This window comes from Trachurus trachurus (genome assembly GCF_905171665.1).
Source record: "Trachurus trachurus genome assembly, chromosome: 13".
Taxonomy (NCBI): Eukaryota; Metazoa; Chordata; class Actinopteri; order Carangiformes; family Carangidae; genus Trachurus; species Trachurus trachurus.
In genome coordinates, this window is record NC_139892.1 from 35,717,810 (window position 1) to 35,743,868 (window position 26,059).

Sequence of the window (26,059 nt, forward strand, 5' to 3'; positions counted from 1 at the left end):
TGAAGAGGAGCAGGTGGACGAGATGACACTGACACATGACAAACTGTAAGTCTGAAGTCAATCTTACCTTTAACTTTTAGTATCAATCAATTCTTCACCTTTTACCTGTGATGAAACGCCTCTTTGAACTTATTTTAGAAAACGTCAGTGTCATTTCTAGGATTTTAATCTAAGGAAGGACAGTTTGTAAGACCAGGTCAGACTCAGTTCTTCTCACTATTGTGAAATGATGTGCATTAAATTCACGACAGTTTTGCGTTTGATGCCCATTTTAAAATATTGTAATTACTCAATTCTGTCTGTTTTGATTCCCCTCGTCCTGATCACACTGGTCTAAATCCCAAAACATTACAGTCAGATCATCTGTCATATCCCACCTGACAAAATAAAGATTCTTAAAAAATGAGTTTTCTCTACTTACATAGGCTACAGAAAGGTCAAAACTACTTCATGTCTGAATATGATTTATTCTGGCCAGGCCCCTTATGCATTTAGTCATAAAGATGAGAAAAAACAAACCCACTTTATTTTAGAGGGTCAGCCTAACCCTAATGAAGAGAAAATGAACCAAATAAAATAAATATGAAGAGCAAAAGCAAAAAAGCTTACTTCAGGCACTTCGACGAGCCAAGGAATTTTCTTTAAAATGCCTTTATTTTAAATTAGGGCATATCTTCTTATTAAAATATGAGACGCCGACCAGTTTTTTCCCCCCATCCATTTATTAATGTTTTTCCTTTTCTTTTTCATTCAAAAATGTATACATAAGTTTTACATACTCCTCAATGTGATTTTTGATTGATGTTGATGTTGAAATGTACTCACAGGAGTTTTTGGAAATGTCATGTGATGTAATACTTGGTGTCTGAACGCAGGTGATTCACAAAAGCAATCAGTGCACCTGACTCTGATTATTACTTCCAAACGCCCTGACGAAGACCGCCAGGTTGAAACCGGTCGGCGTCTCATATTTTAATAAGAAGATATGCCCTAATTTAAAAATTACTTGGCTCGTCGGAGTGCCTGAAGTAAGCTTTTTTGCTTTTGCTCTTCTTACTTTGGACTTTTCAACTTCATGAGCACCTGAATAAACTGCCTGGAGTCTACCCCTCACCTGTGATCACTCGGTAAGATTTTTCTTTTTTCTTTGTTTGTTAAAATAAATATGACTTTGATATGTAACACCTCGTCAGTCAGTATAAGTCCAGTTTGGTGTGCGCCTTCACCCAGTGGTGAATTTCAGGGGTTTCCAACAGATGTGTTTAGATCATGACTCGTAGGACTGTGAGACAGAGCTGTAGGTTTCCCTGCAGAGCAACTTGATCGTCTCATGATGTCTTTGTGCCTAGGTGACAGACCCATTTCACAGTGGGAACGGTTTTCTCTTATTTGAGAGCCTAATTGTTTTCTTCAGTGAACATTGAGCTAACATCATTTCCCAAAGAGCTGTAATTTAGCTTCCTCTGTCCTCAGGACGCCCTCAGAAGCGTTGAAGCGTGTCAATGTATTTTATCCAGATCCAAACTGCTTGTAGCCTTGTCTCTTTTTTCCCACTTGTCCGTGATCAGTGTCAGGGCCGGCCCTAGGATTTTGGTGGCCCTGAACAAGATTTTTGTTTGTGGCCCACTCTAAGCGCAGATCACTGGTTAAAACTGAATATAGACATGTTTATGCCCTCTGAGGTTTGAGGCAATTTTCTCGACTTTTACATATTTTTTAAGATACTTGCAGATGTAACAATACTCAAGTGTTTTATGTCTAAATATTAGAACCTCTGCTGTAAGCACACTGAGGCCAGTTTGTCCTAGAACACTGTATAAAGAAATAATTTAGGCCAAATGCTGGAAATTTGAGGTCTGCTTTTTGAAAAATTTCAAATCCCTTGTGAAAACACACCTTCAGTCATGAGAATGAACTGTTTTGGTGCTTGAAATAGGATATGAATACAGTAATATATAAGTGTAGAAAACAAGTCTAAAATGAAATTTTGTAAGATTGCTTTTTGAGCACAAATGTTGTCATTCTGCCGTTCTATTTTCACCAAATGTCTCAAATGTGAGATAAAAGAAGCTGAATATTGACTTCACACTACATATAAAGCTTGTAGCGTGCGTGCAGACCTCAGGATGTTTAAATGACTTGAATGAACCGGTACCTTTCTGATCATGTGGCCCCCCACCTAACGGCTGTGGCCCTAAACAACCGCATAGAGTGGCCCTGATCAGTGTGATGAACAGTGATGATGATCAGGGCCAAGAGGATTCCTCTCATTTAAGATGAGCTGAATAAGATTGAGGAGACTGTTGAAGCGTCACTGTGCTTGAATTAAATATTTTGTTTTATATTTTCATTTTCAATATCTTTTTAATTTCAACAAATCTCAGGAAGAACTGAGCTTTGTTTCAATGACACATCTGTGCCCCTGGCTGAAACAAATGCTGTGTAGGTCCTCCGGCTGCTGTTGAATTGTAATGCACCGAGTGTGTAGTGTTTCATGTGGCCTTGTTGATGTAAATTAGATGGACAAAATATTTGAAACACCTTAGTGCGACAACACCTCTTTCCATTATTGTTATACAGTACAAAATAAAAATGTAGAGACATTTGTAAACATAATACAATTTATTAAGTATCTTTTTTTTAATAAATTTTTAATTTGACATTTTCCCCAGCTTTTTACATAATACAGTTAGATCTCAATGCAGCCCAACATTTACAGGCTATTTACAACTTAAAACTTTCTCCATAGGGAAAATACACAAGTATATTGTTGCTTCTTCAAGTATCTGAATCCCTGCTAACTTTAACATTTTGTTTTGCTACAATATGATCTCAAAATGAGTTTGTTCAGAATCATTTGCATAAAGTCTGAAGGTGAAACAAGGGCTGTCGATTGAATCATATTGAATCAGAACAAAACACAAACAGGATAACAGGGTGAATACTTTCCAAAGTGGCCGAATGTGATATCAACATGGGAAGAGGTCTGTGTAGTCGTTACCCCTGATGTACAGCACTGTACATGGTCCCAGGAAAAAAAAGCTGTATCATAAAATTTACACTGAACAGAGGACATTATTCTCCTGATGAAACGAGCAACAGTTAAATCTTTTAAAATACAAAATCAGTTTTAAATGTTACGCTTTACACATACATGATACTTTTAATAAAGTAATCCCAGTTTTTTTCATTTTTAAAAAAAGGGCTAAACTTCTGGTGAGTGTGCTACTGTGTTGTTTCACAGATCGGTACATTCAGAACTGACGAACTGGAGGCCTGCTGCTTGTCCAGACTAACAGAATCAAACGTTCACAGTGCTAGCTTTGGAAAAGGATGGTCTTGGAAAGGAAAAGAAAAGAAAAGAAAAGAAAAGAAAAGAAAAGAAAAGAAAAGAAAAAGAACACACATTGATTGGATTATGTCAGCTGCTGTACCGATCCAAACCCACAGTGATGGATGATAGTTTCAACTCCGTGACAAAAAAATAAATCTTACATTCAACTGCAACTTGTCAAAGTCCGCAGAGCACAACAGACAGCACCGCTACGAGTCCTCACTTTCAAAATAATCACTATATTAAACACAGCCATGGCATGCATTCACGGCATGCAGACACACGTCCTACTACCATTTGCCCTACGAGACGGCAGAGAAACACACTGGACTAATAATTCATGGGCCTTTATCATCAGGTTCTCGCATTCAGAATCCCTCGGGCTGAGCTTTCATTTGTACGCACGCCACTGTCTGTCATGATTTACATTAAGGGGGTCATGGAGGTGGTGAAGAAACCGTGATTCTGTTTGGCAAAAATATCTTTAAAATATTAGCAGCTGTGACAAAAACCTAACTTTATTCTAAAACGTTGACTTGTGCTCAGTGTACGGTCGCCAGCGTGACTGAAGGACAAACAGGAGATAAGAGACGTTCTGATTGTCCTCTGGTTCCAACACTAAAAACCAAAACCCTCTAGTGCTGCGGTTTCTCTGTGACGCCTGTAGCAGTAGACGTTTTATTACAACAACCCCAGTCGACCAGCAGGTGGAGCTGTCGCTGCAGGTTGTCGCCACCGAGGACTGCAGCTCCTGATCCGGAGCGGGCGTCCGGGCCGGGGTTTCTCTGCAGCGCTGCAGCATGTGGCCTCTGCCGGGGAGGAGGAGCTGCTCTGAATCACATTCCCAGTGTTGCTGCTGCTGCTGCTGCTGCTTATGGCAGCGCTCCGACCGCCACAGTCACAGCTCCACAAACCCAACACAGCCTCTCCCCGGCGGCCGAGCCGAGCCGACCAAACCCACACAAACAAACGCCGTCACAAGTCGTGGACGCCGTGCTGGCAGTGTGACGTTTCCCTACATGAAGACATGTTTGTAAAGCTAATATGAAAATGAGTCGACTCCTCCTCCTCCTCCTCGCTCCTTCAGTCTGAGATAACACAGAGTTGAGGCTCTTAGAAACACATCTGTCCCCTGCTACACAGCCACACGACGACACGCAGCCCGCTTGGAGCGTCCATCCATCCCGGCGTTGGGATCCAGCTGTCGGGACGCCGGCGCGGTGCCGCCGCCGGAGGTCTGCGGTTTGTTGTAGGAATGTTCCCGGTTGCTCTTCGACAGCGGCGACGCTGGGCGTGATGTTCTGCGTGCGGAGCGGCAGCAGCGAGGTGTCGGCAGCTCTCCGGCCGTCGGAGCGGGCCGGGCTGAGGCCTGGCGGTCTGGCCGGCGGCGCTCAGGCCAGCTTCAGGGTGCTGATGGGGAAGGAGGGCATGGTCACCATAGTCACGGGGTTGAGCACCGTCTGCCCCACCAGCTGCGGGTGGTGCGCCACCATCTGGGCGCTCACCGCCGTCTGCTTGCCGATGATGGCGGCGGGCTGGCCGGGGGCGGCGCCGTTCACCTGCGGGTAGGGAGGTCACGATTACAAATATCCTTGGTACGATTATTGTCAGAGAAATAATCACAGTACTACGATCACGATTATTATGCATTAATTAATTTCACAACACTATGAATGTGTCAAATCAAATATAGTCAAAATATAATGACATTACTCATTGTTTACACAAAATATTTCAAGTATCTATTAATATCAATATGACCAATTATTATGTTTTGTATGGAAAAGTTGGTTGGCCTTCTCTTGAGGAAAGGCGCAAGAGGCACTGGTTTTTATATATTTTCAAGGCTCTTACAGGCAAATTACCACTGTATGTAGCAAATATGTTGGAATGGAACTCTGGTACTTACAGGACCCGTTCGGCTGAACTACTGCTACTCAAAGTTCCTCGAGTCTTTACGAGTATTGGCAAGACTGCTTTTTGTTATGATGCCCCTAGCTCTTGGAACGCGTTACAGCACATCCTGAGATTGGACGCGCTCCCTTCACTCAGTGAGTTTAGGTACTTGGTCATGAATAACTGTGTTTCCATTTGTAACTGTTTCAGATGATTGTGTTTCTTGTTTCTTGTTAAGTGCATATTGGTTGTAATCACTTCAAATGACTGTAACCACTGTCAATATTTGTAACTGCGTTGTAAACTCGACGACATTGAAAATGAGGGCAACCTCAATGTCTCTCGAGAATAAATAAAGGTTATAATAATAATTAACCCCCCAGGGGAAGTGTTTGAAATATTCAGGTCATAAATTGTCATCAAATTTACGTTTATTTAAATAATTTTTTGTTTTATTTTGCTGTTTTTTTAAAATACAAATGACACGCTAACATTTAAATTCCTACCAATTCAATGTTACGATAAATGGACCAGTATCTGTGCATTTACCTTGATTTTGGCTGCACATCTGCCGATATGGTTCATACATACAGTAATCTTTTTTTTTTTAAAGTGACGGTATTTAGGAATCTTTACGATTAATTAATTAATTAATTGTGGCGTTTAATACCACGGTTAATTGTGAAAACAAGTAATCGTGACATCCCTACCTGCGTGTGGGCGTGGCTCAAGGCGTGGGCGATGTGGCCCACCACGGCCGGCTGCGTGACGGCCACGGGCTGCGGGTAGAGGCCGGGCAGGTGGGGGCTCAGGTGGGCCACCGGGTGCACCGTGATGTGGCCGATGGGCTGGTGGTGGTGGTGGTGGGCGGGGGCCAGGTGCACCGAGCCACCGGCGGCGGAGGAGGAGGGGGAGGGGGCCAGGTGGGCGATGTGTTTGGGACCCCCCCCCTGGATGACGTGGTTGACCGCCTGGATGACCGAGGGGTGGGACACGGAGGCGTGAGCTATGACCGTGGGGTGGAGGCTGGCCGCCGTCACCATGTGCGTGTGCGTGGGGATGAGGGGCTGCGTGGGAGTGCTGCAGGTGGGGGGGGGGGCCGCTGTGAGCGTGGGGGGGGCCGCGGGCTTGGACAGCGGCAGCGGCGGGTGGAGACGAGCTTTGTGCTGGATGGAGATGTGCTGGGTGATGAAGGAGGTAGTGGTGGTGGAGGCGGGGGTCAGGGTGGGGGTCAGGGTGGGGGTCAGGGTGGGGGTCAGGGTGGGGGTCTGACTCTGAGCAGCCGTAGAAGAAGTCTTGAGTAGCTCTGGTTTGGCGGTTTGAGGCACGGTGGGTAAGGCGGTCTGTGCTCCGGCTGCCGTCTCCTCGTCCAGGTCGTCCATGACGTCTTCACCCTCTGCAACAACAACAACAGAGGAACTCACTCAGTTTCATCTACAGCAGCTAAAACTACAACACATTTGTACATGATTAGCATCACTTTAAAGTCCCACTCCCGCGACCCTTTTTGGTCATTTTAAAACCAGCTCATTAGCAATGCACCTCTGGAGGGTGGGCGGAGACTGCGCTGCTCTGCACCCGCCCAGCCACCTCCTCGCACCCCACCCCCCGCTCGCTGACAGCTGGACATTGTACAATTACAGATTCAGCGCGTTTAGCGTAAAACTCCACACTGGGATTCGATCCCAGACTGGAGCATAGTCCTTGCTCATGATTCAAGTTGCTCTACCAGGTGAGCTATACCTGTTATACAATGACAGCTACACCGAGCTGTGAAGCCTTTCACCTCTGAGCCAGATGCAGAGCGGGGCGGGCGCTTGTAGCACTAGTATAGTAGTAGTAGTAGTATAGTATAGTGCCCTCCCCTGGGGTTGTGACACGTCACCTCAAGTCTCCCTGAAACTGCCAGTTTGAGTCTGCCGTTGGTTCACAGCAATTTGAAGGCAGAAAAACTCAGAAATGCAATTTTGCACTTCCTTTTCTGCTGCTATGTGCTCTAACACAAGAAAAATGCCACAGGAACATGTGAAAAGCACGAAAAACACGATTTTCACGGGAGGGGGTCTTTAAAGCAGAAGTAAGCGGAATATTTGTGTTAATATAAGTCTTAAATAGTTATATCTTCCGACAGCAATCACTTATATAGAGTGTTTGGTCTGAAACACGGGTCTGTCAGTCACTCTGCTCTGCTGTAAGCCGAGGAGAAAACTTTCCTTGTATCCTACATAGTCCTTGGGCCAAGACCCAAAACTTCACATATCGGTATCACCTGGGAGGGCAAATTCTAGTTGTGATTTTTTTTATTCCTATACACCCCTAGATTAAGTTTTGATATGATAGACCTTGCTGACTGGCAGCTTTATAGTATTTATCACCTCTTAAAGTAATAGACTGTTGCTGTTCAAAAATGAAAAAAGTGCCTTCCCTGGAAATCATCTTAGTATTTTTTTCTCAGGGTTTGAGGCAGTGGATAATCTAAGGTTCTTCCTTCAAGTTTCTTGGTCTGTTGCCTCACTGTACGAAGCTCAAGTTGCTCAGGCTCTCCCTCCAAGCCCAGATGTTCTGCTAGGTAACAACATTGTGCACTCCGATCCATCATCTAAGATGGCGTAGGTATCAAAGGTTTTGTCCTTGTTAGAGAGTTTCACTTTAACAACTTTGGGCCTTTCACAAACGAAATCTGGTGTTTGTCTCTCTCGTGCACTCTCTGTTTTACCACTCCCTTGCTTGCCCTCGTATCGATCTGCCTAGACTGGACAAAAACAGACGTTTGGACACCATGAAAATGAATTAACACTATATTCCCTGTGGCAACTGGCCAAGGTAGTCCGCGGTCAGTTTACAGGTTCATGTTACAGATCCGATCTGAGCCACTTTAGAGGAAAAAAAATCGGAATTGGGCCACTTGAAACATGCAGCGTAAAGACAGCCACTGTGCCACTTCCAGCCTCAGTAGGACAGATTCAGGAGGCTGTGATACTGGTGCTGCTCTGGCCTGTGGTTGTTGGGGAGGCCTGCCATTTAAGTTTGTAGATATCTTGGAGGCATTCTCTCCCACTGTGGCCTTTCCCCTTGCTCTCTCCCATCATGTTGCTGAACGGGTCATGGGTCCAATTTCCAGCATGGGTGTTTGCTCCGGCTCGAAGGACCATGAAAAAAACTATGATGCGTGATGTCCAAAAAGAGTGTTGAATGACTTTTAATGTGTTATTGGCTGTCTATGTTGTTTTGGAATTAATGACAAATCGGCCTATAGGGGAAAATAACAAAATGCGGAAAAAAGAAAAGAAAAAAAAAGCTGCTCTTATGAAAAGGCTATCATATTTTAATTTACTTATATTGACCCTAAAAACAATTTAGTATAGGTAAGGTTTTGCCCACTCAAGTGATACCGGTATCTGGTCTGGCCCAAGGACTAACAACCTTTATCCAATGAGGAGAGAGAACGGCATAAAGGGGCAGTCCTCTCTGTGTGTGCAGCCAAGGGATGCGCGTGAATGTGGTGACGTAGGGACGAGGGCGGGGACTGCTAACGTCGGTGGTTTTGGCTAACTTCTTGTCAGCAGATGGAGTGTTTTCTCCTCGGCTTACAGCAGAGCAGAGTGACTGACAGACCCGTGTTTCAGACCAAACACTCTATGTAAGTGATTGCCGTCGGAAGATATAACTATTTAAGACTTATATTAACACAAATATTCCACTTACTTCTGCTTTAAGTTACTGGCTCAGTTACTTTTGGGGGAAACTAAATAGTAACATAACTAACTAGAGCACTGGCCCCTACAGCCAGCGCTCGTGGCGATTGCCCCGTGGCCCTAATGACTTTTTAAAGGTAAGGTGCCCAACACTGGTCCTAACAGGAAGACAGGGGAGCGTCCTACCAGAGGCGGTGGAGGTGGAGGCCTGGTCCTCCTCCGGCTGCACCGTCTGTCTGAGGACGCGGTCGATCTCGATCACGTCCATCCACTGGCTCAGGTCGTTCTTCAGCTCCGCTAGCCGCTGCTGCGTGGCGATCTTCTCTCTGGCCAGGCGCTCCATGTCGTGCTCGTACTCCTTCTCTTTCCGCTTCAGCGTCTGAAAGGAGAAGACGTCAAAATATTTCAGTCACCGGTTTGTAAAAACATGAACAACAAACATGAGCTGTCGCGGCCGGTAAATGTACACCCAGCTAAAGGTTTAATAGGTTCACATGTGCAGTGTAATGCAATAATCCAATACAACAGCTCCATAATAAACCATGTCTTTGTTTAGCCGTGATTTTTTGTCACTTTCAGCAAGGTGATGTGTAATGTTTAAGGCCTTAGTTAGTTTGTTACACTGCACTAGACTGGTTTGTGGTTATGTAAATGTAATTTGACTAATTACTGGAGGCACTGTTGAATACAACGGACTGAGTGACCGAACAACACAGGTGATGACTGAACTCAACGCAACCTGTGAAATGTTCAGATGTTTCTACCATCTCATCAACCTAATTCTTTATCAGTGAGGGTATAAAACAATAGATTTATTTTCTTTTTGTACAGGGACCATGTACAATACAATATTGAGCATAAATGTTGCCATTTAATGTGTTGTACCAGAGTTAGCTCAGAGCAAAAAACAAACAATATAGCACATATGTAAAACTCAATCGACACAAAGAACACTTCTATCAGACTTCAAACATAAGCAATACAAATACAGTACACTACTGTGTAGTCAGTGAGTTTAGTGAGTAATGTTAAACATCACATCAAACTACAATCCATCTGAAAGTTTATTTTGGTGCTGAATTGTAATTTGTGATGAATTACTGTACACATCACAAAAGTTGCGGCTGGTAAAGGTGAAGCTGATGACATGGATTCATACAGAGTTGTATAGATCTGCAAACCCAGAACACAATGCTCTGAAGTGGACCGTCCTGTCTGTCAGTACTTTCCTGACTTGGATGGAAACATTTCTGTACTTCTTTAACTTCAGTAAACCTGTGAATGCAGGGTTTTCATCGTTAGTGTTTCTCCAGTAGGTAGTGCTGCTGAAGTAAACACTCGGAGTACTGACTGTACTGTCTCTACCACGCTGACAGGAGCAAACCAGCTCCGTGACCCAGGTCCTGTTATTGTAAACCAATACATCCATGTCATTGTACTCTGATGGTCAGTCTGATTATTTCAACAACAACAACACAGAACAGCCTCATCATCCTCACACACAATAAGACACTAAGCTTCAGCCACTCACTAAATCAGGTTAATTCGTTGTAGGTCTGGTGTTTACTGCTCTACACCGACAAGCTCCTCCAACAAACCTCAGAAACAAACCTTCGTGACACCCATGATGTCTTTACTGCTGATTAATCAGGAACATGTCCAACAAGTAGCGATTTAAAAATAAACCCCAGACCAACGCCTGCAAAATAACACAGCTACAGAAGCACGAGGGAACGAGGGAGGGATGGAGGGACAGGAGGAGGGAGGAGGGAGGAGGCGAGTCTGGAAAGTAAGAGGTGCTTCCAGGCAGTGGCTCTGTGTGACCTAATTTCCCTTAACTCGTCAGCTGACACGGGCAAAAGCAAACAAACTGAGCTGGACTTCCCTGTTACGAGGCAACTGGAGGAAAAGTTAAATGTATGACAACTTCAACAAAAGTAGTAACACAAGAATTGTGTACACAGACCAACACTGGGCCCCTAATATACTAAAAATGGGTGTTGTTAGGACGTGGAGCTTTGAAGTCAATGACTTTGTATACTAATGTATTAATCATCAACTCCAGATCAGCCAATCAGAGCCGTCCAGCAGCTTGTGTGGTGTTCACGACAGCATGTGAAATGTTTGACCAACAACCTGATGACTCAGGATCATGAAGGGCCACAGCCTGGACTTCCTGTTCAAGCTCATGTCACCCGACCGTGACTGTGTGTGTGAGCGACATTTCTGCCTGAGCTGCCTGCATCTACAGTAAAATACACCGTACACACACTTGTACATAAATAGCGAAAGGGGACAAAGGCGGGCGCTGTGGGACTCGGCACCTGTCTGGAGTCCTGATCCAGGATTAGAAAGGCCCGGGCCAAGCGGTCTGCTCAGGCCGGGTCCCTGTGTGGGGCTGTTCACACAAATACAAACGCAGAGGAAGGCCTGTTGACGTTAATGTGGCAGCAGAGAAGAGAGTTAGAATTCATTGATCTTCACAATTTCCTGATATTTGTGTCACGTTCGGAGCTTTGTGGACGCAACGAATCAAGAACAGTGTGTTCCTGTGTGACCGCACTGTACCGCAGCCTGAACACACCGACCGCCGGCGTCCTTGGTCTCAAAACGTGATGTACTGAAATGCCCCCATCTCTGGTTGTCATGGAAACTGCTGAAAACCACTCAAGGTTTCCTCGGAAACCTAAAAGACCATGCACAGAGGTGTTCTGCAGTGTTCCCTGACGACATGTAAAGACCGGTTTTAGCGCCCGGTCTGGATGGAGTCGTTAGAAACCTGCCTTGGGACTGCGGCTGAGATTTAGCAGTTGTGCTAAGTCCGGCACATTTACACTGATGCTTAAAGGGACAACGAGGAGTTTCTATTTGGTTATAAAAAAAAGTCTCACGTTAATGTGGATGAATCTCCGCTACCCACACTTGTTAATGGGCCCATTTTTGATAAATACAGTATATTGTTCTGTCTCTATCGTTATTTTGTTATTATTAGTGGTGGCGGAAATGCTGGGCGAGCCAACCAGCGTTTCTTTACTTTCAGTTTTGCGGCGAGTCATGAGAATAACGCCGCCGAATCGCCGTTTATGGTGGGAACTACGACGGTATGTGATCGTCTTCGAACCTCTGACTTTAACTCTTGATGAATGAAAACATGAGTCTGTCTTGCGCCGGTCAAAGAATTTCACGGTGCGGAGGCTCATAAATGTAGTGTGAAAACGGTTCGCTTTTCCAAAACTCCTCGTTGTCCCTTTAATGCGTCAGAATGTGCACTGTCCCAATTCAATAAAGAAAGAAAAGAAAAGAAATGAAATGAAATGAAATGAAATGAAATGGACGGGACGGAGCTGCCGGCTGCCTCCCTGTTACTCTCATGTGTTAGCAGCCAGCCACAACTGTGCATGCCACACACTATGAGTCATGGAGAGAGAAAACGGAGGAGGGGGAGAACCGCTCCACAAACACCCAGACCCACTGAACTCTGCCTGGTTCAGAGCTGCTGCTGCTGCTGCTGGACCGAGACCCAGATCCACCTGGTCTGCAGCAGATGGTCCCACATGACTCCACCAGCCTGCTCATCATGTGCCAAGGACTTTGTTTCTCTGCACACGGCCACACCCCTACACACACACACACACACACGCCGCTGTGTGAGCGAATCTAGATCAGCGTGGGGACGGGGCTGCATTATGTGCACGTGTGCATGTTAAGTGTGAGAGTGTGCGTGCGCATAAGGTAAACACCGCTCCAGCGCTGTCACAAGCAATGCGAGTGTGGAGCACATGGCCCCACAGAGAACGGGAGAGGGAGGGAGAGGAGAGGAGAGGAGAGGGAGGAGGGGAGGCAGATAGCGGGGGATTGAACGAGAGCAATACAAGCTGTACTCACTGACTCACTTATGCAGCAGTCGGGGACAGACTGGGTTTTCTTAAAGGGCCAGCGGCGGCGGCGGCTCAGAAGGCCACGTTGCCGACATGCTGGAGAACCTGGCTGACTGATCAGGCCTCTCTCTCTCTGCTCACAGGTCTTGTGACAGCGTGCTAACCATAACCCCTTGTCTCGCTGCGCCCTGGAGCTGAACACAGAGCTGCACGTGGTCTCTGACTGACACAATAAAAGGCTTGTCTTTGGGGAAGAAAATACTAAAATCACACCTTTGTGTGTGCGAGCTTTGTGTCGCTCACAACTGCCCCAGTTACCTCATGTTGGCTGAAGATTGATGGATGGTCGAGACTAAAAAATATTGTTATTAAAATAAATAGCTGTGTTGTGGATAGTGCTGTCCTGTTGTGAAAAACAACTGAAGAGGATTTTAGGAGAAAGACTAGAAAAAGATAGTGTACATGTTTATGAACTGCAGTAAATGTAATAGTGAATTGTTTTTCGACTCAAATCCACCAAACTAAAGCTGAGACCTTAAGAGAAACCTTGAGATATTTCAGAAAAGTGACCTCGGCTGCTCAGGAAAAACTGATGACTTCATTGTTCCAGACTGAGAATAAAAAAATGTCGAAGCAATAAGTGTGACTGTGTTTTAACTTAAGGCGAAGCTTCTTGGTGAATGTCATTAACCAACGGAGCTGGGGGAATATCAACATGTACACCTCCTTATTTTATCTTATCTGTCGTCATTCTCCCCCCGCCAGATGGCACAACGCGCATCAGACTGAACTGTGTGGGGACGAGCGGCGGAGGAAGACGTTCAGTCAGCTTTCAGGGGAGGGAGGGGAGGGGTGGGGTGGAGAACGAGGCGCGAGCGAGCGAGCGGAGTAAACCGAGCCTTGTGTTTACCGCTCCGTGTTCCCTCCCTCCCCTGCTGCTGGCGGCTAAGCCCGCTGGTACGCTGAGTCCTGCCTGTTGCGGCGCTGGGCGGGGGCCCAGCACGGGGGGGTGACGTCACGCGGCTCAGGCTAGCCATGTGCTTTGCTGCTCATGTGGCCTTAAAAGCTCAGAGAGGCAGGAGGGAGGGGGAGAGGAGAGAGGAGGGAGGAGGAGGAGGGGGAGTGGACAGGAGGAGCTTTAATGCATCAGGACTTATTTTACAGCTTTGGGTTTGGCAGCGCCGTCACCACAGACTCTAGGGAACAAATGTGATACATTGAAAAGTAAAAAGCCGTCTCCACATTTAGCTCTGCTCCGGGTAGAAGCTGAGACTCGCTCCGCCGAGAAGCAGCAGCAGCAGCAGCACAATCTGTGCACAACATGCGGAGGCTTCAGCTGCTGAGTCATTCCTGCCTGAAATGAAATGAGGAAGTGTAACCTGAGCCGAGCAGCGATTGGCCGAGAATGTAGGAAACTGATCAGCATTCGACCACAAAAAGGGCCGACAACCGCCACCGTACTCGCTTCGAAGGCTAACACCACCAGAGATAACAGGCAAAACTAAACAAATGAGTTGTGATGCCGAGCTTATTAGGACCTCAGTGTTAAAGTGCAGGCTGGGGAGGGAGGGGGGGTGTGTGTGCAGGCAGGACACGCGTTTGTACCACCCATGTTAAGATGAGTGTGCACGTGTTTCGTTGTTTTTTTTTTCTCTCCCCCCCCCCCCCCCCCCTCCGGCTCTGCTCCACCCTCCCAGCTCCACATCAGTGAAAAGCCATCTTGTGAGGAAGCGCTACATACGAGTAATCTTTCAAGAGCAGCTCAACTGTTGTGACCTACAACAGATAAAGAGGCAGCACCTGTCTCAGGGATTTACCCTCACATTGATGGAAAGTTGTCTCCGCTTCAGGAGCGTTTATCAACAACACTCAGTCTACGACGTCCAGCTGTTTGGACATTTCTGGAGAAAATTAAAAAAAAAAAAAAAAAAAAAGGTAGCAGATTTGTTTTACATTTACATATCCTTGGTCCAGCTCAGATGCTGTGATAGGAGAAAAAGAAGGCAGGTCAGTCTGCCAGTCGAACACAACACCCTTAACACCGTGTTGCTTAATCACACAGGGAGGAGGGAGGGAGGGGGGAGGGGGGAGGGGGGCGGGTGGAGGGGGATTGGGTGACGAGCTCTGCACCCACGCTGTCCTAGTTTCCCTCTGTATCCACATGCAGGAAGGAATAAGCAGACTGCTGCTTCTTCACACAGCATCAAATAAGCATGGCTCTGTCCTCTGCACAGTTTACATATGTAAATAATATGCACCAGTTATATAACAATAAAGGATGTGAAGAACCACAGGTTGTGTCTCTAGAGCAGAATGGGCTCTCAGTATCAACACCTCATATTATTATTCTATATAACCACATTACCTACTACACCATATCCAGACAAATAACAACAATAACAACTGTCTAGACCGACCGTAGAGGTTGCAGCACTAATACACACAAACATATGGCGGTGGATCTTAAACCACAGCACCTGATGCCATGTTGGAGCCAGGATCTATGTATAGGAGGACAAAAACACTGATCCACGGTCAGACTCAGCAGTGACATGCTCAGCAGACGTTAAGTAGGCCAGTGGTGCAGCGCTGGACCTTTGCACCAGCTGTTTACAGCCAGGATGCTCACACACACTAAAGTGCTTTAAAAGACTTGGTGAGTCATGTATGAGTGCACATGGTGGAGTGGATAGAGCTAGTAGGAAGACTCTCTTTAAAACGGCACAGAGCAGGAAATGTTTCTGCCATTCTTCAGTACAGGATCATAAAACACGTGCACAGACGCTGACAAAAGGCAAAAACAAAAAAAAAAGTGCTAGAAAAAGCAGAATGGGACTAAAATCAATATGAAGGCTGAGCAGAAAGACACAGGAGATGTTTCTGAGAGATGATAAAGTAGCTCATTACTCAACAAACTTATATGATTATTGATTAATGGTAATATTTGAAAGAACGAATGCCTAACTCCTCTGCTTATTAGTCTTTTTTAACAGTTTACCGTGTATCATTTGATTCCCTCTCTTTAGACGCCACCATCCTGAGCTTCCCACCCTCAGACTGCAGGGCTCTTATCTGTCCCCAGAGTTAGACACCAGTCAGCAGGCTGCAGGGCCTTTCTACTGACAGACAACAGACTGACAACACCGAGGCCTTTAAATCCTCGGTAGTTGCACCTTGACTTTCATTTAGTGGCTCATTCTTAACTGACGGAGCCAGTGCTCTCTCTCCCTCCTGTGGGCCGGTGTCAGTCCCAGTCAATCTGTTCAGTTTATTACCTCTAGTAAAGTCCATGTGGTCCAGAGGAGCCTCCCACTGCGCCTCTAACACTCTGTGTGTTCACTTCCTAAGGGACGTGAGTGTCTCTCTCTGGTCTCTTCCCTTGTCACTACACCACCAGCCACCCTGGCTCCATCTCCTTTGTGTATTTGTTTCCTCGTGGTATCGGCCTTCGTGGTCAGAGATGGTTGTGAAGCATCGTTTCTATTTGTTGGCAGCACCTGGACGCTGACCTCCAATCATGTTCTATATTGGTGGTTATAATCAATACTGTTGTATCCACTGTGTGCTCATGACATCTATTTCATATTTGTCATAGAAAAAGAGGCTTTTTGATTTGTGATTTGTGTTATTTGCGGAACATAAATAAAACCTTGCTGGGCCTTCTAAAGCAGGAAGTTGCATTGTGCCCAGGAACCAAGTAAGCCTTTTGTGAGATTCACAAACATCTGACAAATACACTTGACAGGCTGAAGCTTATATAGGCTCAACAATATTCTGTTTATACAAAGATACAATACATAACTGACAACAGTTTCATATCTGGTGTAAATGTTTAGCCACAGATCTTTTGCCAAAGATAAAATAAACACCACATGCATGTTGGACTTCTTCTGTCCAAGTTCATTGAGCCACATCTATCCCGGCCACATATGACAACAAAAACAGATGGCCAGGTCGCCTAAAGACTGAGCCATTCATTCATATAAGAATAAAGGCCCCCATACAACAGTCAGCTCACTGTGATAACTAAAATCACAAACGCGGTCAGAGACTCCAGTGGCTTACCTGGATGTATCTCAGAGCACTTCTCAGCACGCTCAGGTTGGAGGTTTTCTTCTCGTCGATGTTGGGGATGTTCTTTTTCAGTGTCTCAAAGCACTCCTTCAAGTGTGCTCGTCTGAGGAACACAAGACAGAGGGGGGGACTTGAAACAGCAGAAACGGTGTCAGAGCCGCCCTACGCTTTATTCTAGTACGTACAGATCATTACACCACAAAACCTCCAGGTGATGATGCTCGAAAAAAGATCAAGGATAGCATTTAAATCAGACTTTTACAAACAAACAGAGGCTGTGGACTTCAAAGACTCAGACTGATCTATCAAACAAAAGCCACTGGGGGGAAAAAAAACTATCATTCAAATAAAACAATAATAAAAAATAAAAAAACTCTCGCTTTTTTAAAGAGGCCCTGTGATAGACAGATAGTTAATCCTACCTGTTTTTCTCAAGCTTGTTATGCACTTCTCTTGTGCCTGCCCTGTAACAGCACAGACGAGAGCACAGTAAGAATTTGGTGTTCAAAAGGGCAGCATGACAAAAAATAATCAAAAATCAACCAAAACAGAGTTGTCTCGCTTTCTGTCGAGCAGAAAGTCTGGTGACAATATTTGGTCAGAGATATCCAAGACACGGTAGAACTCATAATCTAGTCTTTGACATGGTTGTTAAATATTCTGTAAAGTGGACCGTCTCAGTTCTGCAGCTAAAAAAACATTCTTCTCTATAGTCGGCAGCTACATAGATGACAGGGTGCTCTAAGGCAGTGGTTCTCAAACAGGGGTCCTTGAGAGGGTTCAAGAGGGCCACCAACTTTTTCTGGAAATCTTACCACTTTTTTCTACAATTGTTTTTGAGAAATTTTTCCACTTCTTTCTAGAAAATGTTTAACTTTTTTTTTTAAAGAAATCTTACCACTTTTTTCTAGAAATGTTTAAACATTTTTGGAGAAATTGTACCACTTTCTCCAGAAATTTCTCTACAATATTTACAAAAATTCACACCAGTGGCCCTAATTTGACTGTACATTGACTAAAAAAGTAACATTCTTCAGTCTCAGAACAAATATTTGTGTATTGCTAGTGTTTGCTTCAAAATGTTGTCCAATGGGGGTCCGTGGTCTAATTTGTGTCAATCTGGGGGTCCTTAATGTAAATAAGTTTGAGAACCACTGCTCTAAGGGACGTTTTAAAGGTTGGTATTGATTGAGAAAACATAACAGATCAATTAAAAACCAACAGTCAAGGGTAAAGCAGTGAACAGGTTCAGACTCACCCTCCGGGCCTCTTCTTGTCCAGCTGGCGGCCGTCGTCAGGAGGACTCCCCCGGCTGTTGGGGCCGTTCTGTAGAGGAGACTGCTGGAGCACCGGCCCCGACTGTGGGAGTAAGGCGTGCTGCTGCTGCTGCTGCTGCTGCTGCTGCTGCTGGGGGGGGGACACGATGGAGCCGGGGTAGCGCTGCAGCAGCTGCTGGTGCGTCTGCTGCTGGGGGCTGGTGGCGTTGTTGTTGTTGGTCTGATGGGCGATGAGCTGCGGGTGGAGGTGGCTCTGTATCTGCTGCTGCTGCTTGTGGCTGGCGGTCAGCACCGAGGCCGGGGGCTCGGGTTTGGGCTGCGGAGAGCGCGACAGGCGGGTGGCGCTCTGCTCCTGGGGGGAGTGAGGGTCTCTCTTGCACGAGATCAGCGGGTGGGCGGCCGGAGGGGAGAGCGTGGCGACGGGCAGAGTGGGAGATCCGGCGGGGTTGGGGGCGACCACGGGGATGGGGATGACGGTGATGGGCATGGAGGTGGGAGGCAGAGAGGGGGGGGCGGGGGTGGGAGTGGGGGTGGCTTGGCACTGGGCGCGAGGCTCCTCTGCTTTACAAACATTGTTGATGTGAATGGAGTTGTAGTTGAGGTCCAGGAGCCTCGGCTGCTCCAGACGCAGCTTCTCCTTCAGTTCATCCTCTGTGGAACAGAGACCACACGTTAGCACGACACACACCTCACTGACACACTCCAGGTTAGGGGTGGGCAAAAATATCGATATGGCAATATATCGTGATACTTTATATCGCGATACGATGTCGATATTCAATATTTAAATATCGTTTTTTTATTTTGGCTTTTGATGCCTTTATTGATAGTATAGTTGAGAGAGACAGAGAGAGGGGGGATTGAGGACTGTAGCCTCTACATGGGGCGCCTGCTTAACCTCCTGCTCCACTCGATGCCCCCCAATATCGATATTTTTTCAAATAATAAATCATGTTTCAGACGTAAATCCAGTACGACTTCTGCACCTCTGCTCCGCGAGGTGTCACTGTACTGCTACCTCAGACAGGTGTGTTGTTCATGCAGATATGTTGTTGTAACTTGCACTTGTATAAAATGGCATGGATAATTTGAATTACATTGTTTTGACTCAGTTTGTCCCATAAATTATCACTATCATCTGATGTACATACAACTCGGATTTTAAGATGCATAATGCCTTTTACATTTTTCAGTGAACTATGTAGAATATCGCAATATATCGCAAAATTTGGATATCGCAATATCGTATCGTATCGTGACTCAAGTATCGTGATGCGTATCGTATCGTGAGGTCCTGGGCAATACCCACCCCTACTCCAGATACTAGACAGATGTAGAGAGTATCAGGTAGTTAGCTGGCATACAAGATGACAACTGATGAACAAAGCTGCCATAGTAGTCAAGATTTTCTTATTATATAGTGTAACTAGGGATTCGGTACTTTTATTACTTCCCACCACAGTGTCTCTCTCTCTCTCTGAAATGAGAAGCGGTACTGGAGGAGCAGTTTCTCCTTCTGTGACAGTAAAAAAGGAACATTTACATTTTTCAGACAAAATGGTGTTCGATTTTTTTTTTTATGAATAACTACTCCATTATTCGAAAATCATTTCCTAAAACATTTTAAGGGCTGAGGAATTGTGATGTTGAGAAATAAATGTTCAAAATTCAGAATATTTTTTTATAGACAAAATAACTTTAAAGCAAAAGTAAGCGGAATATTTGTGTTAATATAAGTCTTAAATAGTTATATCTTCCGACAGCAATCACTTCTATAGAGTGTTTGGTCTGAAACACGGGTCTCTCAGTCACTCTGCTCTGTTGTAAGCCGAGGAGAAAACTTTCCTTGTATCCTACAACCTTTATCCAATGAGGAGAGAGAACGGCATAAAGGGGCGGTCCTCTCTGTGTGTGCAGCGAAGGGATGCGCGTGAATGTGGTGACGTAGGGACGAGGGCGGGGACTGCTAACTCCATCGGCTGACAGGAAGTTAGCCCAAACGACCGAATCGCTTACTTCTGCTTTAACTACCAGCACACACGCACACAAAGAGTACCAAAAACAGGTACTGTTGTATACCAGTACCAGTTCCCAGGTAGCGAGTATTGGTACCGTATCGACTCAATCCCTACTGTATGTGTAACAAAGTGAAGAGCACAGCACACAGGCTTCTCCACACACGGCAGCAACAGAATTTTTTTTTTACTTCAACACCCAAAACTTGTGTAACATGACGTCAATGGCAGGGTTGTGTTTCACCCAGCAGTAATGCCATTTAAACTGGAAGAGGAGGACAAACATTTGGCAGCGGCTGTAGGTCATCTCTAACTCTCAACTTTTCTCTTTTTATGCAGTCGCTGGTTGTGGCCCAGCACCGACCACCAGGAGCATTAGGAGAGTTTTAAATAAGCAAACGGAGGGAAAACTCACAGAAGTATGTCCTACTTTGTGACAAGCTTTTGTCAAATTTGGTCTAGCTTAAAGCTTTTAACAAAAGCAGTTTGTTGGCGTAATGGAGGAGCATGTTGCTGTAATGTAATCCACTGACTGAGTAGTGTCAGGGAGGTGGGAGCAGGTCTGCACCACCTGTAACAAACCTCACACTGAAGAGGCCATACCATCAACACGTGTCTCTCATGTGTAAAAACATCTACATGTCCATCTACATGTGACCTGTAGGAACGTGAGAACATAAGACGGTGTGAAGAGATGGAACTGCAGCGTTAAACAAAGTACCATCGACTCCCTTCAAAGGCCCCTGCTCCGTAATGTATGGATGTAGGAGAGAGAGGGGGGCTGTCTTGTTGCTATGGTAGCTGTGATGTTCGACGTTAGAGATCAAGTAGGTGTCGTTAACATCGTTCTGAAAGAGAGCAGGGTCGCTGCAGCATTACACACTTTTGTAGCCGTGGAGCGACACTTCATTAGACCACGAGGACGTTCGTTAGAAGCCGGTGAAAACATCAGTGTTAAAGATCATAATGAATAAACTCGTCACAGCATGGACATCCCTATGGACCCTACTGGGTCTCCTCCTGCATCATAATCAACACCTTTCTGAACGTGTGTGAAGATCCTGGTCCATCCAGGTCATGGTTATGCAAGTAGCTGAACCCTTCACCTCTCCATAAGCAGCTTTAGATCATCAGACCCACGTCCACAGTGAATCTATATGACAATTTACAAGAAGAAGTGGAGCTGTCCTTGATTCAACCCTTGTTGGCTCCATCTCCATAACGAGCACACACTGAGCAATAAAACTTTCACGAGGGCAGAGTGTTTACTAGGTGTGCCTAATAAACTGGAAACTCAGCATACAATACCTTGACGGATGCCTGCCTTTCCTATCTATTATTTAGACTTAAAGCAGGTTACACATGCAGGCAATGCCAGAAATCTAGTCACCTTTTTTCCTTTACTTTTATCATAGCAGTGTATTTTCTTTCCTTTTTCTTTGGTATTGTTGTTCTTCTTACTTGTAAAGTACTCGTACTAACGGGGAAAGCTGGTCAAGGCTAATGAAACAAAGATGAGGATTGGACTAGAGGAAATATGACGTACAAGTACAAGAACACTGACTGATATTAACAAAGATCTAGTCAACAAGGGAAAAAAAGACTTTTAAAGAACTTCAAGCAAGTATAACTGTATATCTCATCTGTGTTTGTTGAGTTTGTGTATGTATGTCAAATAAAAAATCAGTAAAAAAAAAACAGCTTACACATTTCTACCTTGTAAAAAAATGACATTGATTGATTTGTAAGCTTTGTATAAACCAGCAGAGAATTCATCATTTGGGTTGAAATTTTGTCAAAAATAAAATAAAATAAAATAAAAGAACAATGTGTACAGGACTTTGCAACCTACAAAAAGTTGTATTTGTCTATGAGTGAAAGAGTTTAAAGTTCAGGAACATTATAGCCCTGGTGACACACACACACACCCTTTTTACTGAGGCTTGGTCCATTACAACAAACAAAGAAGCTGCAGGTATATATTTCTATATGTTCTGTTTTCTTGTAAGGTGAAACTGTTTGTATGGAAAGAGTGGCAACTTCTCTGAAGATTGAATTATCCAGAAGGAAAAAAAACAACATGTGACAGAAAAGACATTTCCATCTCTTCAGTATATGTTCTTGCTACTGGACTCAACAGTCCAGTATGGGACCTTTTGCTGCATATGTCATGTTACACTGTGAGGAATATTTCCTTCAAATTAAAAAAAAAAAAAAAAAGCCAAAAAAATCCAAAAGAACAGGATGTACTAGTTGGTGTGCTGGGCATATTTCATAAGCGGTGCCATGGCTGCTTATAGGAGACAGAAGTTAGTATTGTGGTGCTGACACACACTAAGCTGAGGAGTCCTTTCCTGAGAGCAAACCTATCAAACACCTACAAAAACAAGAGGGGTTCTGTAGACATTATATAACTGCAGCAGCACATAGAGAAACACTGGCCTACTTTCCTCCACACAGTGACCTGCTCTACAGTAGCAGAGAGGAGGGAGGGAGGGAGGGAGGGAGGAGGGGGAGGACTCTGCTCTCCTAGTGCAGCAAGGCGGGAGGAGCCGGGAGAGGGAAAAAGTAGGAGCTCTCACTCTGACCCTGTTCTGAGAACCGCAAACAAAACTGTAAACCTCTATTCTGCCTGTTGAATCAAGAGGCAAAGAAACAATGGTTGTGTAACATTTGGCACAAACAGCTTCAACAATATAGCAGATTCATGATTATGTAGGGTGATGCTGTTTACAGTAGCACAACTGAGTTGCTGTATTACTTGGACCTGAGGATGGAGAGAGCAGTTTTCTATTTTCCTTGTTAAGCCAATTTCATGTGTGACTACAAACACAGTAGGAAGTTTAACGAAAGTGTTCCATTGTCACAGATGCGTTTGAAATAACACATATTAGTTTGTTTTTAACTTTAGCTAAAGGATTTGTTTTAGTAAAGTATTGTGTCGTTTTTATAATGCTCTTTCCCTAGAATACTCACATCTGTCTATGTGAATTTATGAGGATAATAATTACACATACTATAATATTGATTTGGTGGGTGCAATATAGACTAGAGCTTGCTTCAATATCATGTCTCAATTTAATCTCCCCATTGTGACATTCAATTGCTTGAGCAGGAGACTCATCTTCTGCTACTTCACACACTGTAATAGCTGTTAATGGTAATCTACTGTCATACAGTAGCATGGAGCTGCAAATGTATGTGTAGCCATTAGATCAGAGCATAGCCGCATTGACATTTAAATATAATTTTCATGGCTTTTCTAATGATGGGCACTATTGTATTTACAACGCAGTGCATGATAACAGATGAGGACCTAATAACAGTTATCATATTTGGAAAACACTTTGCTATCTCATAGTGTCATGGTGTGCAAATTGCAGCCTTCCTATGTGACTATAGGTTACTACATACATAAACATCTTCATATAATATCTGATCATTGGCAACACGAATATGAATAATTTGCAGCCTAACAGATGTTGTACCAGTAAAAGATAAATATCTACGGCAACAATGAGAGTATGAATAAATGATGGCACTAATTATGAAGTGGTGATGACCATCAATTAAATTATATAGACGCTTGTTTATCCTGTTACATGCAGCGTCTGTTGTCTGTCTGACGTCTGCCCGATTTCACGTGAATGCAACATCAAGAATACGTTCCGATATGCAACCGCACCGCTAGATGGGGGGAATTCCTACATATTAACCTTTAAAGCAGAAGTAAGCGATCCGGTCGTTTTGGCTAACTTCTTGTCAGCCGATGGAGTTAGCAGCCCCCGCCCTCGTCATGGATCTATTGGTCCTCGTCCCTACGTCACCACATTCACGCGCATCCCTTGACTGCACACACAGAGAGGACTGCCCCTTTATGCCGTTCTCTCTCCTCATTGGATAAAGGTTGTAGGATACAAGAAAATAAAATAAAAGTTTTCTCCTCGGCTCAGAGCAGAGAGAGTGACTGACAGACCCGTGTTTCAGACCAAACACTCTATGTAAGTGATTGCCGTCGGAAGATATAACTATTTAAGACTTATATTAACACAAATATTCCGCTTACTTCTGCTTTAAGACTTTGAGTGCAACATAGGGGCACATATTTATGTTTTTTGAGTCATCTCATCTTCTGTCTGGTAGATTCATTTATTTTGCAGTATCATAAAAGCATAACCTGTTACCATTTTGTAATAGATATACTGTATATAAAAATAAAAAAAGATAAAAAGATAATACAGATACACCTCTAATTAAAAACAACCACTTTTATGAATCTGTCTTCATGGCCTCGCAGCTTGTGAAACCACTGAAGCATCTGTTTCTCTAGTTAGTGAAACGAACTCGTTTCCGTCCGACAAAAATGAGAGTGTTAGTTCAGGGTTAGGGACTAGGAGAGAGAGGCAGCCATCCTCTTCATAAACAATCTCTGGGAGGGGTTGCCCGGCACGCACGTGGTGAAAGGGGCGGGGCCACTCCCCCTCCTAAATTGTTAAGACGGAGGGGCGTGATGATTGAAGGGCACACGTCATCGACAGACATTCAAAGCCCTGCTCCACGAGCGACTGAATTGAAAGGCCAGGGAGTTTGTTTATATATATATTTATCTATATTTCACGAGACACAGGTGCACGGTGGTGTACAGGTCCAACCACCCACACCTGATGGAGCAGGGTAGGGGGGTACGGGGGACAGGGGGGAGGGGGACCTTAGAGCCCGAGTCAGTTGATCCCCGACGGACGATGTCAAGTCATTATGTAAAAAAACAAGCCTGGCATCCCACTGCGCCACCGCCCTTTGCCCCCCCCTCACCCCCCCACTGTTGTGTTTGTTTTTTTTGTTTATAGATGTTTGGCAGCAGTGCGTTGCATGCAGATCGACCACCACCACAGATAGCTACAGACAGTGACGAGCACCTAGGCAGAAAGGAGGGAAAGGGTCTGTCTGACAACTTTACAGTGACGCTGGCACTGCTGTTGCACATTAACAATCCTGTCTATGCAGCAGGTTTCCAATGCAGCAGAGCAGCCCCTCACACACTGCAGCAGCCCCCATCTATGTTTAATAGCTGTTTGGGACAGCTGTGATTTCACTTGGACGCTGACAAACCATGAACAGCAAGGGTTAACGAAAGTCTGCAACGCGTCTGCACAGTAAAAACGAATATGAAAGTCAGACTGAAATATAACTCGTGTTTTTTGTTGTTGTTTTAATATCAAAATAAATAAAAACAGACCATGTCCTTACTAAAAATACATTAATAGAACGTGCTGATAGATCAACAGACTCTGGATCAGATCAGAAAATCTCTCACAGACGCGTTTTGCTTGATTGCTGAACGTGATGCGTTCAATATCTCATAGTTACCGCTGTGAGGAAAACATGAACTGTGTTAAATGTTAATAAAATACCGACTTACCACGTGCTTTCTGTTGTTGCTGGGCTTGCAATTCCAAAAACTTGGCAGCTTCTAGGAGCGTTTCGATGCTCATTTCTGTCCAGTGGGGGAACACGGTGTTTTGTTTCGTACGGGGGGAAAAAAGGCGATAAAAGCAAAGTGCGATACGTGCCCAGGCAGCACAGGGAGAGGTCCCCAGTCTGAAGCTGGAAAAAGGGAAACCGGACACCCCCTCGGTACAAACTCTACCACTACGTAGAGGAGTTACAAACAAGATGGCGCTCAAAGTAGTAGGAACAAATAAGGTTTGTGAATCACGCACCGTTTGTAACCGCCCACAGACGCTGCTACACTCCCTCCCCCGGTGGCAAAAAAACACGGAGCGCGGCTCGGATGGGACTCACCCACCGACCCACCGACACACCGACCGACCCACCTCACCCCCCCGGTCAGGAGTTACGAGGCGGAGCCCGCTGAGCTCGCAGGAGGAGG

General features: G+C 45.0%; 1 protein-coding gene across 2 annotated transcripts; it reads right to left on the reverse strand.

Moving 5' to 3' along the window:
- Nucleotides 1–2,639: 2,639 nt before the first annotated feature.
- On the reverse strand, nucleotides 2,640–25,840 carry LOC310995351 (max-binding protein MNT-like). Of its 2 annotated transcripts, XM_083984383.1 has the most exons (7): nucleotides 25,589–25,840; nucleotides 18,136–18,805; nucleotides 17,300–17,341; nucleotides 16,869–16,980; nucleotides 9,112–9,304; nucleotides 5,941–6,626; nucleotides 2,640–4,893 (listed from the first exon to the last, which is right to left on the reverse strand). In XM_083984383.1, exons 1-7 carry the CDS (start codon nucleotides 25,659–25,661, stop codon nucleotides 4,726–4,728), a joined length of 1,944 nt encoding a protein of 647 aa, XP_083840509.1. In that variant the 5' UTR covers nucleotides 25,662–25,840; the 3' UTR covers nucleotides 2,640–4,725. The 2 variants fall into 2 exon arrangements, with proteins under 2 accessions (XP_083840509.1, XP_083840510.1); XM_083984384.1 differs by lacking the exon at nucleotides 17,300–17,341.
- Nucleotides 25,841–26,059: the final 219 nt, after the last annotated feature.

Coding starts and splice junctions, on each gene's coding strand:
- LOC310995351 (XM_083984383.1), bottom strand. CDS start 25,661: ATGAGCATCGAAACGCTCCTAGAAGCTGCCAAGTTTTTGGAATTGCAA. Junction 17,342..18,135: donor GACAAGAAGAGGCCCGGAGG/GTGAGTCTGAAC, acceptor GTGCTGTTACAG/GGCAGGCACAAGAGAAGTGC. Junction 4,894..5,940: donor TGAGCCACGCCCACACGCAG/GTAGGGATGTCA, acceptor CCCTACCCGCAG/GTGAACGGCGCCGCCCCCGG.